Genomic DNA, 17,868 nt, shown 5'->3' with positions numbered 1-17,868 from the left:
TCCTCTGTCCCCTACCCCCTTTTCGGTCCCCCGCTCGCGAGCCTTCCATCGATATCGCTTTTCCTCTTTCACCGACGAGAAACCTTCGGGGCCTCCTCCTTCCTCCGACTACGCTGTCTCTCCCTCTCACGTCTAACCAGCCGCCTATCCTCGTCGGTTTTCTTCTCGCTCGCTCTACCTACGCCACCCTTTATCGCGATATCTTTCCTCTTTTTCCGACTCGACGTGCATTCGATACCCCCTCTCGCTCGCGCGACGCTCCCTTTCTCTGTCTACTTTTTTCTGGACCCAGCGTCCCTCTCCGTTTTCGCTTCTTCTCTTCGTTCACCGTGGCATTCGCGACCTCTCCTCCAACGAGTCCCACTGGGCCCCCTCGCTCCTCCGCGAGTCGACGAGCCCCGCGCAGCGCCCTCGTTCGCCCGTCTCCGTCCCCGCAGCCGTTATCCTCCCACCTTCGGACTCTATCCTCGCGCATCCCGGCGCGTCGTCTCGCGCTGAGATATTCTCCCTTTTGCCCTCGAGGAACGAGCAGCAATGCGGAGGCTCAGGTATGCAAGATGGCCGCCGCCGCCGCCGCCGCCGTGGAGCGCTCTCGCGACGACGAGGACCGCTCACGGGCGTACGGGAGAGAAAGAGAGACCGTTGGGCCCGTGAAAGGGAGAAGGACGTTCGACGGTGGACGGAGATGGCAAGCGTTTAGAACGACCCGAACGAGGATGAAACTACTGAGATGAATAATGCGTGGGGGGAGGAGGGGAAGTATCGGGCAGAAAAGGGGGGGCGGGAGGAGAGGCAGGATGACAGGGGTGTGGGGCGAAAAAGAGAGGAGCCAGAGGCGGAGGAACGAAGAGAGGTCCAGAAGACCACGATACACCGTAGATATATATCCGCGTGTAGGCCCTATAGCCACTTTTATAACTAATCCGTTACCACGATCGAACGCTTCGAACTTTCCCGTCGTCTCTCTTCCCGTTAGGTATACTCGATTCTCGTAGGAAACTCGATTCTGGAATCGATTTCGAATTAAAGTAATTGGAATGGCGTATCCGAAGAATTCTACGAAATCGACCGAACAAAGTTCTTTTTTATTAACTACCGATTAATGTCTCGCGTCTAAAAACATCCATGGCTGTTCGTGGTTCCCTCGAGCGTAAACTTATCGTGCAATTTAAACTGTGCTGGCTGACGGGTGAATAATAGAGACACGAGTTATATGGTATTAGCCTTTATTAGGGGAGACGCTCTTGTAGCCCGCGTGGCTGGCCTGTATGACTTCTCTTACTACTCTTACAGAACCGACCATTCGTTCGCTCAAGCGAACCTTCGGAAACTAATTCCCAGGAAACGCACTGTTCCGACTCTCTTGTCTACGCGATGTTTACGCGTAGCCTAAAAAGTCGATTTTCTGGAACAATAGACCTCGGAATCGAACACCCTCACTTTCCCTGGGTCTCTCGCTCGAGGCTCGCCGTGTAGGTACACGCGCGACTAGATTCTCTTTGGTGTTTTCCGTTAATCTAGTTTACTGGGTACCGGCACTGCGTGGGTATCGGCGATATATCAGCCCGTCCTGGTAAGTGCAGGCTGCTAGAAAAGTCCCTCGGCGCGGTAAGCTTATCTTGGAAACAAGTCGTCGATACTTTGATCGCGGTTCATCGAGCCACGCGTTTCGTAGGCGAACAACCCCGACTGCGGAGCAACGGAGTTAAATAGTAAAATTACAGAGCAGCGCGCGTGAAATTGAACTTGCGTCGATAATTTGTTTACTGAGCGGTGTACGCGTGTCGCTTTCTCGTCAAAATCTGCCGGCTCCCTCGATCCCAATTCCCCCGAGAGATCGAAGGATTGTAGCCGAGGAATGGGGACAACCGATCCGAGCGAAAGATAAGAAATTACGCTTAGGATCGACGTTTCCTAATCGCTCTTTCGATCCTCGTAAGAAGGTCCAGTGATTCTTTCGACATGCTGTCATCTTGTTATTTTATTTTTGGTGAAGTCTATTGCCATCGACGACACCTTTTTACGGGCCCTTCCGTGGAAGTGGACAGTGTGTTACTTCGACAGCGTCGCTTCCCGGTTGGGCAAGGGTTAATTCGAAGTATTTGTCGCGAGTGAGGGTGCGGCAGGATACGCCGCTGGTACACGCGTGATTAATATCCGACGTTCAGCGGTACAGGTACGCGCGAGCACGTGCCATTTGTTGGTCCACGATATTAGAAAGGTTGCGAATTCGAAAGACGACGGAGAGATTCTGACATTTATCCGAACGGATACCAAACCTGAAATATAATTTATGTTTTACTGGTAATACGGTAACAAACGGAAAACCATTGCGGGATTAACGCGTACACGATCGCCTCGACTGCAGGAGTGAGTAAATCGTAGCGAACAGTGCGAACGGGAGTGTGACTGCGGAAAATAAGTAGTAGTAGCCGTGGAAAAGTCAGCCAAGACCGCGAGTAGTAGTCGAAACTTCTGACTTTGGAGCTCACGCGACTCCTGAGCGATCAACGCGTGAATGGAGAACAATTGCGTGTTCGTTTCGCCACTGAAACAGGTGTACGACGTCCCGAGGTTCTTATCGTAATGGTATCCTAACAATTACGTTTCATTCTCGGAGCGCGCCATTATGCTCGACAGACGTTACGCTTCTTTCCTCGGGAACGTGATCGTATAGGACGAATCACCCGATCGACGTAACCATTGTCCGTAAAGCGAGCTTCGTAAATCTTATCTGGCTCGGTATCGTGATTCGTCGTAAACGCGGTACCAAGGTTCGACCGGAAATCTGATCGTTTTCCGCGTAGGTAAAACGAAACGATCGCCAACGCTTTTATCCTTTATCGTTCGCGTGGAGAACGAGAAGGATCGTCGAGGAACTTCCTAACGACTGATTTCGCGAGTCGCGCCCGTGATAAATTCGTTGCGCGATCGTTCCTCACGCGAAACGGCCCTTCGCGCCCACTTGTTCTAACTTTATTTCGCTCTGCTCCCATATACGGGCCAGCGTCGGCCGTGAAACAGTAAAATTCTATCGGGTTGCAGGGCGCTACGTGGGCGTTACATGCAACAGCTTCATTGTTTCATCAAACAATAACTGTAACACGTTCGGTCCGTTTTATCTTCGAGTGTCGCGCGTACACGGACGACGTATCGGTACCGCATCGGTACCCGCTTCCGAATCGCCTTCCAAACGAAAACGCTCGGCGATATTTAAAATAAACGGCTAAACTTTAAATCCACATCGGGTTCACTTTTTGCTCTCGTGTCAATTATCTGGGAAAGAATTATTCATCGGAAATACTTTTTGATAAACTGAACATTTTATTAAATACACCTGATTAGTACAAAATTATATAACGCTGAACTTGTGATTACTTCCTAGGCGCTCCGTACGCATCAGGCATTCTCTCTATGGTGTACCTGTGCTGAGCGACGTACATTATAGGCACACCGGGAATTTTTCGTATCCTCCGTTTTAGGTCTTTGTCGTTCGTTGCCACTATGTAGCATTTATGCTGAAATATCGTAATATCGTTTAGTATACCGATTAGTATCTAAACGATTTCTTTTTCCAAAGACTATACTTACTTGAGTCACCCTATTAACGATACAATCGTCAGCGTAAGTACCTTTGTGCAAGCAGTTTAACCTTTCGAACCTGGGATCCTTTATAATCTTTAACGCTATTTTATATTTCTGACCAAGTTTCTCCATTTCACCCATGACACAATCCGTTATATATGGTATGCATTTCGCGTAAAGACATTCCATCATATTTTCTATAACATCTAATTTGTTTTTTATTGAAAAATTGATGAAATTTGTGTCTACTATGATATGGTAAGGTGGACCCAACTGAGTATTGTACTGGAAGAACAACGCGGAGGACTGTTGGGGCCTATAACGATATACGATAAAGCAACATGAAATTTTATAACGATATACTAGAAGATTCCCAACGATACTTACACTTCCCTTACTTTGAGTTGAGTTTGATCTTCTTTTTTTGCCTTTCTTGGAGCTGCACGTTTCTCAGGTTTTCTAAAAAGAGCCAATTAACATTTTCAAAAAGTCTACACTTAATGCAATTTTTTACTCATCCATAGAATAAGACAGATAGCTTAGAAGTTTACTTACATTCTCGAGTCGCTTGCGCTTATCATCTTTTTCATTTGCGCAAATTTCTGCATCACAACTTTTCGCGTCTTTTTATTTCTCCCCTGTATAATAAAAATCACTTTACATCACGTTATACAAATATTACAAACATAACCTAAAAGATAACTCATGCAATTTAAAAAATGCAATATTTTATCTCGCGACGAGACATAACGAACGATGATCTAACAATATATTTACCATTGTCTTTTCGTGTATAACGTCCTGTTACTTCTATAAACAAAAAATTGGTAGTCTCAACAAAGGCTCATCTGTCAGTGAGTAAAACATCGTAGACCACGTGGGAATTTTGTTCAGTGTTACCAACAGCATTTTTTCTAATTCTTCTTACGCCTGGAAAAACTGAAAAAATTATTGCGAATTATCTAACGTAACTATCATCTTACTCGACAATTTTTACTGCGTAAAATTACACTTTCAAACATAACACACCATGTTTCTTTGTTCAAAAATCATGTTCTATGCGCCATTTTTCTTATTGGTCAAACCATAGCAAGCCAGAGCGTCTACTTTGTGGGATCCGCCATCTTCTTCCGATTTATCGGATGGAAGAAAGTTGTTCTACGTCGTAAACGTTAGATTTTATATTTCACGAAAGTGACTGATCGAATACAAGCAGAAACTATACCAACAAGTAGCTATCGTTAATTCTTTATCGTCGCGACTAGTTTGAGAAGTGGAGAACAGAATTGGACAAGGTGTCCAGAAAGTTAATCGTTTACTAACCTACAAAAATTTGGCAATGGTAGTTGCGTGTTTCTTGTGATTGAATATTGCCCGTTTTAAAGAAAATGTCGAGAAAAGCGCATAAGTCCGCATGGGTTGGTCGTGGTGGAAGACAACCGGATGACAAACACTATTATGGTAAATTTTATATGACGTTGCATTGTGTACTTATTATGACCTACATATTCGTTGGCGATTCACGTTGACACGTTTGCTTATTCTTCCTAAAATTTCGTGTTGCACACAGGTCACGATGTTCGTGTACAGAGAAACCACGATGGCTTGTATCACGGAAGTAGGCCTAAGGTTACATTCAAGCAAACTTCTTCGAGACCATTACGAAGAAGCTTACGGATGGCATGTTTGGACGACGACGTTCAAATGGCATCAAGTTCCAATAACAATAGCGGAGATTTTATCATCAGTAGAAGGGAGTGGGGCGGTCAACGTGGAAGAGTCAGTCCACTGCCTATGAGAGCATTTAGAGGAGGAAAGATTCCTTCTAAAATTAGGCAAATTATCACTGGAGAAGCTACTTGTTATAAAATTGTTGTAAGAATATAAGAATTCGGTTTTAGCTATCAGTTGGGTTCTATGCGTATCGTAACATTCTTCTTAATTACAGATACCACAAGGGCATAAATTCGAAAAGGATTACATAATAAATAACCTTCTTAGCTATATCGCGCCAACTACTTTTATTCCAATAATGGTAAATACAAACTTCTATTGTTTTTTTGTAATTAAAATGTTAATATAACTTCTAACTTTGTGTTTGCCTACAGTATAGGATAGGTGGTAACGAATCCAGTTTCTATATAGACGATCAAAGAGTAGCATTAGATCTAAGTAGGTCTAATCACAAAATTACAACCATGTATGGGTTTAAGTTACATGTGAATGTCATGCAACCTGGATATCCATACTGTGAAATAGACAACAAACTGAAAGAAAGACTAAAACAAGCCATGGCTAAAAGATATGTAAACGAGACAAATGCATTGGATTTGTCCAAATTCCATCTAGACCCTGGTTGGTAAACTGTAAAATTTTAAATGTAACTCTTTCAGTTTCTTACAGATATTAACCAAATATAATTTTCCATTGCAGATCTCGTCGCTGACTATTTCTATACACTGTCCCGACCTTTAATGCTAAAAACAGTATTGGACATCGTGTCAGATTGCATACCGAATTTGGAGGCGCTAAATTTAGACGCAAATAAATTGCAAATGCTTACAAAGCTAAATATTTTGAGTAAAAAGTTCCCGAAATTAAAGATACTTTACATCGGTGATAATAAGGTATCTAATACTAAATAAAATAATTCGGTTTTATAAATCCCGCAATGGTTTAAGTTTCGATACATAACTCGTATCTTTCAGATAAAAGACATTTACCAGCTAGACAGTCTCAAAGAATTACAACTGGAGGAGCTGAAGCTGACAGGAAATCCCGTTTGCAACAAGTATGAATTCCGACAAAATGACTACATTAGGTAATGTATTGTTTCAATATTATCTTTCTTCTCTTAATAGAAGAATTCTCCAGATGGATAAAGACTCCTGAAGCTGCTATTACACCGATAATGTATACAGTGTTCGAATAACATGTTGAGTTTTTGAATAGAATATGGACGGTTTAACAGTACTCGCTCGTATTTGAAATAATTTATTTTTGATTTGACCTCTAGTATTCGTAAAATTTGATAGCGAAATTGATCGTTATAAAATTGTAGAACAATGTTCCCTGGAAATTCTGAATGACATGTGTATTTTCTTTGTTGTACTCTTCAATAATAAGGCAAATGTTTCTGTTATTACGATTAACTTGGAGCTTCCGGGCTTCTGGCTTTTCTTTCCTGACCATAGCGACGTGAGGAAACGATTTCCAAAACTCTTACGGCTGGTAAGTGACTACAGCGTCATCGATAACTGATACGTAAATTAATCGCGTGTAACAATTTTTCATGGCTGAAAAGGATGGTACGGATCTTCCAAAACCTATCATATTCGACGTAGCGGATGATGGAAACAAAATGCCACCCCCTCAGAGGATGTTCGTGACAAATGCAAAAATACAAGGAGTTGCTAGTCAATTTCTGCAACAATATTTTCTCATATTCGATAGTGAAAATCGTCAACCATTGTTAGATGCGTATGACGAACACGCGTGCTTTAGCATGACTATATCTTACTCTCAAAACGCAAACAAGTAAGTTTCATGTTTGTTTTAATATTTATTTTAATGCAACATCTTTCATTAATAAACTAACCATTGCAGATTGAATGGATACTACTCGGAAAACAGAAATTTGTACAGAATAAACGAATCGAACAAGAGGCAAAAGTTACTAAAACAGGGACGATTGCCTGTAGTTTCGTTTATTTCCGAAATGCCACGAACTTCTCACTATCTTAATACGTTTACAATGGATATCAGCCTAGTAACAGTAAGATCTTCATTCTTTTGACAACTGGAAGAGTTATCAAACTTCTCGATAATTTATACAATTATGTTACTTCGATGTTTTAGGATGGAATGATGTTGATTACGGTCACGGGATTGTTCAAAGAACTCGGTAAAAAAGAGCAACCTGTTCGATTCTTTAATCGAACGTTTATAATAGTACCAGAAGGAGGTGGTTACTGTATTCGAAACGAGCAACTACATCTCAATAATCCGACGGACTCGCAACTAAAGAATCTAAACACCCAATTGGAGACACAATTGTTGACGCCACCAGCGCCCTCGCAAGCACCTTCGACCAGCAACGTCGTAGCAAAGCCAGCGGTACCAGTGCAATTACCCGAAGAGGTCAAGCAACAAATGACATTGACGCTTAGCCAACAGACGAACATGAATCTCGAATGGAGTCTGAAATGTTTGGAGGAAGTGCAATGGAATTATGACAACGCGCTCTCGGCGTTTCAAGAGTTCTTCAAACTGGGACAAATACCACCGGAAGCATTTAACAAATAAAAGTACAATGTGCCGAGGAAAGTAAGATTCAACAAAGTTTCATTCTTCTTATCGTTATTTTTATTGTTGCATGTTCTACGATACACGGTGCTCTTATATCACGATCTGAACGAAGACGTGAATGAATTGGATGTCCGTGAAGGTACGTGACTTTTTTTTTCATGTGGTAAAATTAAGTCGAATCGGTGTTTGGTTACTCGAGGTTTGTCACCAGCAACGCGTGTCTCCAAAAAGCAAAAAGAAGTTTGTTAGTATATTAAGTAAGAAAGAAGCGTTTAACGTTTAGTGCACGAAACGAGCTTCCTTTTGCTTTGATCGAATGAAATAATCGAATGTTACAAAACATCGATGAGTTTCGAGAGCTTGAAATTGCTATATGCCCTTAATAAAAATAGTTTGCTCGTGACAAAAACTTTCATCGCGACTTTGTTGCGCGAAGTGCAAAAGTACAAATTGCTCTTCGTTCAGATCATGATGTAAACTCAAATCAGGTTACACGTTAGTGGTAATTTTTAAAAAATTGAAGGTTAAGTGCGTTGTTTTTTCATTTCCTTTTTTGTGTACGCCGAAAAAATTTGGCTCGTTACAGTGTGTCATTATTCGATACAATATCTTTTAATATTGGATAGGTACAAGCGTACCCATACTTCACAGTCAAACATGAAATGATTACAATACTTAAGATACAACTAATACTTAGTTACTGCCGGTTCATTTACCCCCCCCCCCCCCTCACACACACACATACACACACACACATGCATAGTGATGTTTATTATTTTACCATGATTCAAGAGTTTCGATCAACAATTATCATTGAGTAATCGTTAGAACGGTATGATTGTGTCGCGCATTTGATGAACGTAAATTCCAATTGTGATACCTCTAGCAAAATAAGCATCATTATGTACTCAGTTCAAACTAGTTTACATTAAATTTTATAAGATTAGAAGGTGATAAGAATCATATAATCGTGAGGTCGTATTTTGCTCGAATCGTATTACGCTATGATCGTAATTATTATAAATATATTGCATAGGCTGTTGAGTGTTTCAATGGGTGTGCGAAATGTTCGTCGTGTTACGAAATTCCTTTCCAGCCGTATCGATTCGGTATTCAGATAATAACGGAAAAAAATAAATTGGTTTGTATATAGATTACGAAAAGAAACAATTCAGCTGGCTTCTAATATATATATATATATACACCCGTTGGAACATTGCGTTAGCTTTCCACGTTGAGCGATTATCGCGAACTGTATACACTGAATCTACTGCTATCATTCGTCATCGTTAACATAATTTTTGTCCAAGTATGTTACATCTGCGTACGTCTAAAAATCGCGTGTACAGTGTGTGGATATAAATTATTTATCGGCGTTCGAGAATCATTTAGTAAACGCGTATTAAACAAAACGAATCATTTTTGGCCATGGGTATACCAGAAGAGAAACAGTTAGCCCTCGATCACGCAAAGCGGTACAACGCTTAAAGCGATCGGTTAGCTTGTCACAGATGTTCATTGTGACACGAAGAGCAACGGACAACGGAAACGGCTGAGCAGTCCTGACGAATTAAATCCAGGACTCTCGCCAACAACAAGAGGAACAATAATAAATAAATAAAAACAGATGTGCGCTGGAGACGAACTACACAAGTTTGTGATCTCTCTCTCTCTCTCTTTCTCTTTCTCTCTTTCTTTCTCTCCCGTCGTAGCTGGTCGCAACGCTGACCAGTATGCTACGACGAATACGATACATCTAACTCTACCCCAGACGTCGATACGAAGAACGAAACTCAACGATTAGCATCGCACAAAATGAAATTTGACGCTCGAGCTATGCGCATCAGTTACACTCCGAGTCCATGGGCTGATTTGTCGCGATGCTTGTGTCAGTTGTACAGAAGCAACAAACGCGACGTCAGACGTGTGTCTTCCAGCAAAGACACGTAATTACAACGAACGTAACTGATCTAAAATATGTGGAAAAACGGGACTGTAGAAAATGGAAGAAAGTCCTCGACGATTACGACGCAATTTATTCGATAATTGTTCGCTATTATACGCACGATAGGCATTTCGATCGGATGAAAACGAGAATGAGATTGAGATATCGAAATCGAGAGAATAGTTTATGCTCACACTCTGTACAGATTATATAGAATTCCGACGACAAAGGTATTTCTTGTCGGTACCGTTCGACTTTTTGTAGGAAACGCTCGTCGCGTTGTATTTCCAGCATATCATCGAATTATTATTTTTTTTTTTTTTTTTTTTTCGTCAAGTTACCGTGTAAACGATATCGATCGATGGAAAACAATTTTTTACTATATATATATTCCGCGTAAATAGCGTACTGTACTGTACTGTAAAACGGCCAATCGTGAATGTTTCGTATATTTTAGTTTTTTGTTGTGAGAAAAAAAAAAAATGTGAACACGTTGAGATGCGTTTTCGTGATGTTTTCCATTATTTCGTCGGTTCGAACGTTCGAGTATAATAGATATATGTAAATGCACAGACGACACATGATTAACGAGAATAAATATTTGTATACGTAAGTTTGAGTTTTTCGTAGGGATCATCGAGTGAAATGTAAATAAAAAATAGAACTTTATTAAATACGACGGAGTTTTCTTACAGACGTTGAAACTGATAGACGGCTACGTTGAAATATTTCTAAACCTTCCGTAAATATCATTTATCTTCGGATTTACTTGTAGCCGTGTCCTCCTTCGGTTCCTCCTCGGTGTTCTGTAAATAATTTCTAAGATGAATTCTCGTCTTTTAAATAACGCGATCAAATATTTACCTTGTTATTCGATAAATCTTCTTTGTTTTTCCTTTTGAAAAAGCCCATCTGATCGGAAAATAATATTAATAATATCTGAAACATCTTGCGACGAAATTACCGAAGTAAAAAAAAAAAAGAAAGAAAGAAAGAAACATTACCATGGTCAAAATCGCGACGAAAACAAGCAACAGTAAAAGACCTATCGAAACGGAAACGATAATGATCCATAGCGATAGTTTTTCCGTTTTCGAACTGTTGTAGAACATCGTCACAATTTCTATCGTAGATCTGAAATAGACTTATCGTATAAAAAAATATTTTAATGCGTGCAAATGCTTCGAAAAAAGATAAAAATTTACCGAGTTCCATTAATAGGTAGTCTCGCGCCAGGTTTTATTATTTCCACGGTGGCTTCGGTACCAAACTTTAGAACGACTTCGCTGTTGTCAGAAATATCTTAACGTATTTAAAAAAAAATAAAAAAACATACAATAAATGTTGGTTACAAGACGCAGTAAACAAATCTGCCACGCAGACAAATTACCTTTAAGTCTTTCGACGTTTAAGAAAAGCTTGACCGATAGCTTTCCAATGTCGTCTAATGTTTTTAACGCGTTCAAATCGCACACGACGATCGTGCAGTTCACGTCAGAAGTCGAGCAATTCATATATAGAACATCAGTCGTCAGACTTTCATTCGAAGTCCGCGAGACTCGAATATTCTCTGCGTCGTACAATTCGGAACTTGATTCGTCTACATCTCTTTTATATGCCGCGTGATCTGCACTCTGTTGCTCTTTTTGTACTTCGACCAATTGATTATCTACTAAAATGTTCTTTGAGAAGCACTCGAAACGTTCTCCCGATACATAAAGCTGAAAATGTACTTTTCCAAGTTGCCAGAAGCTGCAAGTTTTTAAACCGACATAATTATTTCTTACCTGAGGTTTATATATATGCACCAAAGATTCCGAACTGTTAATAACTGTTGGTATCTTAACGACAAGTCGAGCATCCTCTATAGGCGTAGCTCCAAGTTTGTACACTTGATAAGTATGTTGAAAGCTGACGTTCGAAGCGTTATTGTTTGTAGTAGACAGATGATACGTTTCTTCGTATGCTTTACTGGAAAAAAAAAAAGGGGAATTTCTCGAAAACAGATACGCTGTAGTATTCGACAAGGAGGATTGTGTAAAAAATACGGACCCATTTAGAGATAAAGAAACTTCGCTCGCTAGATTGAGCGTCTTGCGTAAATTCACTGTTCCTTGATTTGTACTACGAGTTTTAATCGTTACGTTGAAATATAATTCATGGCCGTGCAACGAGCCGTTAATTAAATGCTTCATATCCAAGTCGAGCGTGATATTTTTCTGTAACAATACGTGCATTAGTACTTAGATGTCAATGAAACAAAAAGTCGCAGCAAAGTACCTCTTCTCCTTTCCAAAGAGGGTTTCCTGCTTCGCAAAATACCATTAGATTCTCTTTAGACGTGTCTTCTTGGCAAGAGGATAAAATTGAATGTAATATTACTCCCTCGGGAAACGCGAACTCGAGCGTGGTGAGATACGAGGGTTCTCCGTGATTCTTTACATTGACTTCTAAGCTTACATCGGTTGAACCGATGATCCACACGTCGTTGTCGCTATATAAAATTTGTTGTGATCAACGAAACGAAAAGGATTGCAAAAAGTTCTCCAATTCTTACCGCACGCCATGAAATCTCGCAGTGGCGGACACGTTGGAGTTGCAGACTGTATCTGGTCCGCAACCGATGTTGAAAGGCAGTAAAATTTGAGTAACGTTCAACTTGTTATCGCTTCTTTCTACTGCGCAAAATTTGCAGAAACTACCGGATGATGCATTACTGTACACGAAATGGTGCCTTGCGAAAATAGTAATCGGCTCGATAAAGTCTCGTACACTTTTCTGTAAAGCGTATCGGGTCGAATCGGTATACCTAAGTAAAAAATTGATGCAACTATCGATACAAGGGTCAATCGTTACCGAAATGTTGACTCGTGTTTCTAAACAGACGACCGATGTTAAGTTACAGGATGTCAACTCTAGAAATGTCTCCTTGGTCCGCTGGAACTGTTCGTCTACGGTGACTGTGATTTTACATTTTGTAACTGCAGGTGAATTCGATTGTATTATATTTCAAATAAATACCACTGACATCGCGTAAACATTTGTACTAGTTACCTAGGGCGCTTTGCATATTGTACCCATCGTACCGTGGACATATTCGAATTACGAATTGCTTGGCGTCCCTTTCCAAAACGTTTGGTATAACGCGAATTGAAAGCTCCGTTTTTATTACTGGCTTACTGCGAAGTATTACAGCGTAGCCCGATTTATACGCGCCTACTGGAATGTCTAAATACCTGAAACGATAATGTGATTATGATGACTTGTACGTTCATCGCATTAAATGGACTCCACCAACCCGTTTCCATCGATGTCGATCGGCTTGGATGTCGAAAACCCAAATCTCTCTATAGGTAAACCGTTTAATCGAAATAGACTCGTTCCTTGAATCCGTACTGACGCTTGCAATTTGTTGTATTTCAGGTCGGGACCACCGTTGTATATATAAATCACTCCAGATTCTTCCCAAGGTGCGCCCACGATGATATCTGCCGAGTGTTTAAACAAACGTAACGGATCCGCGAGACCAGAAGCACGATTAACAATTACCATCGAATCCATCGGAATCTAGATCACCGCTAGCTATCGCGTATCCAAAGCGTCCATCTTTTGCGGCTCCTTGTAAGACTATAGCCGCTTCAAATTGTCCCTTTTTCAAAAGCATGGAACACGTTAACGTTAACAACTCGATCATTTACGTTGTCTAAAGCATTTCTTACCTTTAAAGTGCCGAGATATACGCAAACTTTGCCGTTGTCTTGCCCCCAATAGGGTGCTCCAACCAGAAGATCGTCCAAGCCATCGTTGTTTAAATCTCCCACGGCCAAGCTTGCTCCAAAGTACTCACCCGTATCGGTACCGTGTAGCTTCGCGACAATTGATGAATTCATTGCTGGATTAAGTATTGCTACCTGAAAAAGACATTTCATCACTTTCAAGATTTCAATATTCATCTAATTTTAATTACCTGGCCCACGTATTGCCAACCCGGGGCGCCACTGACATAAAGGACTTGATTTCTGTCGAAGAAGCAACCAGATTCAACGCTATGACCTAGAGGACAGTATTGCACGATGCTTTGATTTATCGGAAGAAAGGAAATCCGTCGACGTAATGGACTCACCGAACTGGGACAACTCGTCGTTTAATGGCAACTCTATGCTGATTCTTTTCTTTGCGCGCACTATGTCGACAGTGCCGCAAAGCTCGTGCATGGGATTCCCAATGATTCGACTTACTTCATTCTCTCCCTTGTCTTCGTTCGGCTATATTTCATTGCAAATTAGTTGTGTAACATCGAAGCGTGTATTCTCACAGAGTGTAACTTGCATACCTTCGTCGAGGCGTAATGAATGGAAAAACCACGCATCGGATTGTACCAGAATTTTGAGTTGAAATCTAAGCGTTTTAAAAAAGAAAAATATTAGTTCCTGCAAGGAAGTCCTAAAGAAGGTAAATCCGCGACTTGGCAAACTAATTAGGAGCAGATGCTATTCTCTCTCTAACAAAGTATACTTTTGTTTCAGGCTACGCGAATCCTGTTAACGCTAATACTCCCGATCACGCAACTGTGAAAGTCAAGATCTTCGTTCTCCATCGACAGGCCATCCGAGGTAATATTTCCACTGTAACACATTCCCTGCATGGTGTCGGAATAGGTCTTCTCGAAAGCATTGTAAATGTGCAGGATCGTCCGCGGCGCGCATACCTGTAATTAATTATTCGCGTTCGATAACGCTAATAACTAGATACAGCGAGAACGGAAACATTGTACTACTTACCGTTAAAAATCCATTCGATCTATCCATGGCCATAGCACTCCCAAACCAACCGTGTTGTTTTTTTATATAAACGTTCATCTTTAGTTGCTCTACGTAGACTTCTTCGTTGACGATTTCTTTCGGTTTAATCTTCTCGCATCCATCAGCACCAATTTCACAGCGATACACGATACCATGTTCGGGGACCGTGATATAGTTGCTTCGCGGTGCCCCAACTATCAACCTTTCGCAATCGCAGTTATACGAAATGAAATATTATTTAAAAATGAATGTAATTAAAACGATTAATCAGTGGGAAACCATGTACGTTACCAGGATGCATTTTTGCTCGATTCGCGGTACAAATACACCGTGTAACCGAAGTAAGTACTGTTGGTCGAATACGCGTCTCCGTGGAAATAAATAAGTGGAAAGTCTGTGTCTATATTGTATCCGTACACCGCCGCAACGAACAATAGAAATATCTCTTTAACGTCCATTCTATCAACGTTTACTGCGGTTCTTAAACTCGGTACCTCCCGTTGTAAAGAATTTCAATATCGCAAATTTTTATTCAACGCACAGGAAGTCGTACGATAAGGCACGCGTCAGGAAATGTATCATCGCGAAATTATTTAATGATAGCTATCGCGTTATAGACATACAACAGACAAACAAATTTAACATTTTATTTATTCTCTTATATACAGATGTAAAAAGACTACATTTAAAGAATTCCATGCTCCCGCAAAAGATCTTCGAGTTCCACCAGTAAATGCAATTCTTTTCGCCGATTTCTTGAATGCAACTGCGGACACTGGAATGCAGGAAAGATGACATATTATTATCATGACTAATTAATATTAATGAGAAATTATTAATGATACTATTTCTATTGGAACATCTGCTGTATCATCTTTCTAGACTTTCTGTAATTCTTGTATAGATCATTCAGCGAATGTTTCAAAACAGAATTCGTTTTACCCCAGCTTGACTTCGCAGTTTCATAGCATTCGGAATCTCGCGAACGATCCTCTTCTTTCTATTCTCGAAAGTAGGATGCGTCATTAAAAGCGGTATTTGGTATTTCATTGCTTCCATAATGTCGGTATTCTTTTCTATTTGATCGAACATGGTTAGAACTTCTCTTACGTCTATGCAACTCTGAAAACGTAAAAAGTGGCTTCGCAATTGAAACATAAAGATCGTAAAAATGTACGAAAAGGGATCGCATACTTTTGCAGCTATTTGAAATCCAATTTTATCCGCTTCAATTTCTAAGCGTCTACGGTAAGGGTAGAAAAATAAAATGTTGTGAAGTAAACCAGATCCTAGACATATCGACAATGCTCTCCAGCTAGAAAAACACGACCAAATGAAAAACAATGGTATACTGATTACGATGTTCTTCATGATTTCATAAGAGAACGTTTCAACCTGAAAACAAATACACAATGAATCCTCGAATTGCAATCGTATTCTTCTTGGAAAATAACTATTTACCGTATGTAGGAGCATAACGTGCGACATTTCATGCGCTAACATAAATGCTAATTGGTCGTTGTTATTTACCACGTTGAAGATACCAGAAAAAACAAATACGTGACCGCTCTATAACGTTTAAGAGAGAATATTATTTTTGCTCGTGATAGCATTTCGGTAGAAAAGAAATTTACATACGGGTAGAACCATCGCATTCGCGACTGGAAAATCGATTATATGGATAGACCATTTTGTATTTTTAAATATCTCTTTATTAGCATGTGCTAAATTCTTTACTATCATGGATAGTCTCCAATACATGGGGTGGTATGTCGATACGAACTTATCTTTGTATACCGTCGATAGCTGCATGAATTTACAACTATATAAAATAGTATTTTATTACGTATCTACGATTTCTTTCATCTGAATACGCACCATCATAAAAATATAATTTCCGATTGCGACTTGGTCTGCTTCGTCAAACATTATAAAACGTAGACGTTTCTCAATTGGATCTCTCTCCAAATGCGTCAAATAGTAAATCAATAAAATCGAAGACACAACAACCAAAGAACCTGAAAGCAGAAGATCAATTACTCTTTTCATCATTTCAAACATCAGCGACTCATAAATTATCTACCAAAAAATGTATTTCTTCTTTCCCAGTACCATCTTTTATACTCCTCCTGTTTGCTTGGAGTTTTTTTCAACCACAAACGTCTCATATAATATCCGGTACAAATCGAGCCGAGTTTCAAAGATGTGCACACCATCATCATGACAAAAGGCGATATATACAGAGTCTTTGTAGTATGAAAATTCGATGTTTGAAGTTTTGAACCATGCCATTTTCGTTCAAACTTTTTGCATTGAAGACAGTATCTTTCGGGTGGGGTAATAAATGACATACGCTCCGTGGCACACATTATAGTTCTAATGGTTGCAAATTGAAGACGTTTGACGTGCAGAATCCGTACTTTATACATGTTCATATATTTCGTGTATACAATTAATTATCATACATCGGATCAATGTTTATTGTATCGACGCAACTTCCAAAATACGTGAGATAACATCGACTATAAATGTTTCGCAGTAATTTCATAAAATCCTTTACGAATGCTTCATTGTTCGATAACGGGGCAGATTTAACTATTAAACCGATTAAACGCATTTAAGATTATCAAATAAAATTTTGTTTGACGTTCTATTCGTCTTACATCATATGTTCGTGAAATAGTAATTCTGGCAGGAGCACGTGAGGAAAAGACAAAACATATGTGATGTAGCAAATGAAAAAAGGAAAATCGTCAAACGTTTTTCGCAAAGATATTAGAAAGTTTATTGATACGTATGTATATTATATCAGTTGTTGATATGTGTGAAAGCTTTCATGCATAGCGACGTATAAAATCGTACAGCCTAGTATCTACATGTTATTTACATACATTGAAGAAGATGTGGTGCAAGAAGAAGAATATTTAAGGATAGAAAGAATCGTCTTGGGAGTGATGATTTTTATTGGTTATAAAATCATTTCGATTGTGATTTATTTACAAATTTACGTCCATGAAATGTGACTACCTGACTACCTTTCGTCTTTTGTGTTTCATGGACACGCGAATGGTATCGCCATCTCGCGGTCAAAAAAACGAATTAATTTTAGAACCACGATCCCAAGTTTGTAGTGAAAGTAGTTCTCACTACTGCCACTAGACGGCGAATTTGTTTAGTATCAGTGGCGCCATCGATGGAAAAACGCCCAAGTTTATAATGAAGCTAGTT

At 40.0% G+C, this 17,868-nt stretch overlaps 4 protein-coding genes across 10 annotated transcripts; 1 reads left to right on the top strand and 3 right to left on the bottom strand.

The window, feature by feature from the left end:
- Window positions 1–3,301: 3,301 nt before the first annotated feature.
- Window positions 3,302–4,755, bottom strand: LOC128890860 (rRNA-processing protein FCF1 homolog). 2 transcript variants are annotated; one of them, XM_054149776.1, is made up of 6 exons: window positions 4,615–4,755; window positions 4,363–4,524; window positions 4,141–4,223; window positions 3,973–4,044; window positions 3,592–3,901; window positions 3,302–3,518 (listed from the first exon to the last, which is right to left on the bottom strand). In XM_054149776.1, exons 2-6 carry the CDS (start codon window positions 4,363–4,365, stop codon window positions 3,375–3,377), a joined length of 612 nt encoding a protein of 203 aa, XP_054005751.1. In that variant the 5' UTR covers window positions 4,366–4,524; window positions 4,615–4,755; the 3' UTR covers window positions 3,302–3,374. The 2 variants fall into 2 exon arrangements, with proteins under 2 accessions (XP_054005751.1, XP_054005752.1); XM_054149777.1 differs by having other exon boundaries at window positions 4,363–4,515; window positions 4,615–4,741.
- Window positions 4,756–4,905: 150 nt separating this feature from the next.
- Window positions 4,906–8,243, top strand: LOC128890856 (nuclear RNA export factor 1-like). The gene is made up of 10 exons (XM_054149764.1): window positions 4,906–5,046; window positions 5,156–5,460; window positions 5,534–5,620; window positions 5,694–5,940; window positions 6,019–6,212; window positions 6,294–6,406; window positions 6,780–6,816; window positions 6,890–7,122; window positions 7,192–7,360; window positions 7,444–8,243. Exons 1-10 carry the CDS (start codon window positions 4,974–4,976, stop codon window positions 7,888–7,890), a joined length of 1,905 nt encoding a protein of 634 aa, XP_054005739.1. The 5' UTR covers window positions 4,906–4,973; the 3' UTR covers window positions 7,891–8,243.
- A 2,241-nt stretch (window positions 8,244–10,484) lies between these two features.
- On the bottom strand, window positions 10,485–15,246 carry LOC128890855 (integrin alpha-9-like). 5 transcript variants are annotated; one of them, XM_054149763.1, is made up of 20 exons: window positions 14,932–15,240; window positions 14,620–14,842; window positions 14,408–14,546; window positions 14,172–14,236; window positions 13,962–14,103; window positions 13,806–13,891; window positions 13,558–13,749; window positions 13,388–13,487; window positions 13,137–13,326; window positions 12,893–13,074; window positions 12,695–12,819; window positions 12,396–12,616; window positions 12,119–12,332; window positions 11,891–12,057; window positions 11,626–11,809; window positions 11,229–11,559; window positions 11,044–11,140; window positions 10,843–10,972; window positions 10,703–10,750; window positions 10,485–10,644 (listed from the first exon to the last, which is right to left on the bottom strand). In XM_054149763.1, exons 1-20 carry the CDS (start codon window positions 15,096–15,098, stop codon window positions 10,588–10,590), a joined length of 3,060 nt encoding a protein of 1,019 aa, XP_054005738.1. In that variant the 5' UTR covers window positions 15,099–15,240; the 3' UTR covers window positions 10,485–10,587. The 5 variants fall into 5 exon arrangements, with proteins under 5 accessions (XP_054005738.1, XP_054005736.1, XP_054005734.1 ...); XM_054149761.1 differs by having other exon boundaries at window positions 11,229–12,057; window positions 14,932–15,245; XM_054149759.1 differs by having other exon boundaries at window positions 11,626–12,057; window positions 12,396–12,819; window positions 14,932–15,244.
- A 25-nt stretch (window positions 15,247–15,271) lies between these two features.
- LOC128890858 (metalloendopeptidase OMA1, mitochondrial-like) lies at window positions 15,272–17,671 on the bottom strand. Of its 2 annotated transcripts, XM_054149771.1 has the most exons (8): window positions 17,532–17,671; window positions 16,724–17,235; window positions 16,519–16,658; window positions 16,279–16,446; window positions 16,102–16,209; window positions 15,835–16,035; window positions 15,583–15,762; window positions 15,272–15,415 (listed from the first exon to the last, which is right to left on the bottom strand). In XM_054149771.1, the coding sequence occupies exons 2-8, from the start codon at window positions 17,073–17,075 to the stop codon at window positions 15,326–15,328; spliced, it is 1,239 nt and encodes a 412-aa protein (XP_054005746.1). In that variant the 5' UTR covers window positions 17,076–17,235; window positions 17,532–17,671; the 3' UTR covers window positions 15,272–15,325. The 2 variants fall into 2 exon arrangements, with proteins under 2 accessions (XP_054005746.1, XP_054005747.1); XM_054149772.1 differs by lacking the exon at window positions 17,532–17,671 and having other exon boundaries at window positions 16,753–16,881.
- Window positions 17,672–17,868: the final 197 nt, after the last annotated feature.

Source organism: Hylaeus anthracinus, unplaced genomic scaffold (genome assembly GCF_026225885.1).
Source record: "Hylaeus anthracinus isolate JK02 unplaced genomic scaffold, UHH_iyHylAnth1.0_haploid 12001, whole genome shotgun sequence".
Taxonomy (NCBI): Eukaryota; Metazoa; Arthropoda; class Insecta; order Hymenoptera; family Colletidae; genus Hylaeus; species Hylaeus anthracinus.
Note: the sequence above shows the minus strand (reverse complement) of the source record. Positions and strands in the feature narration are given on the sequence as shown.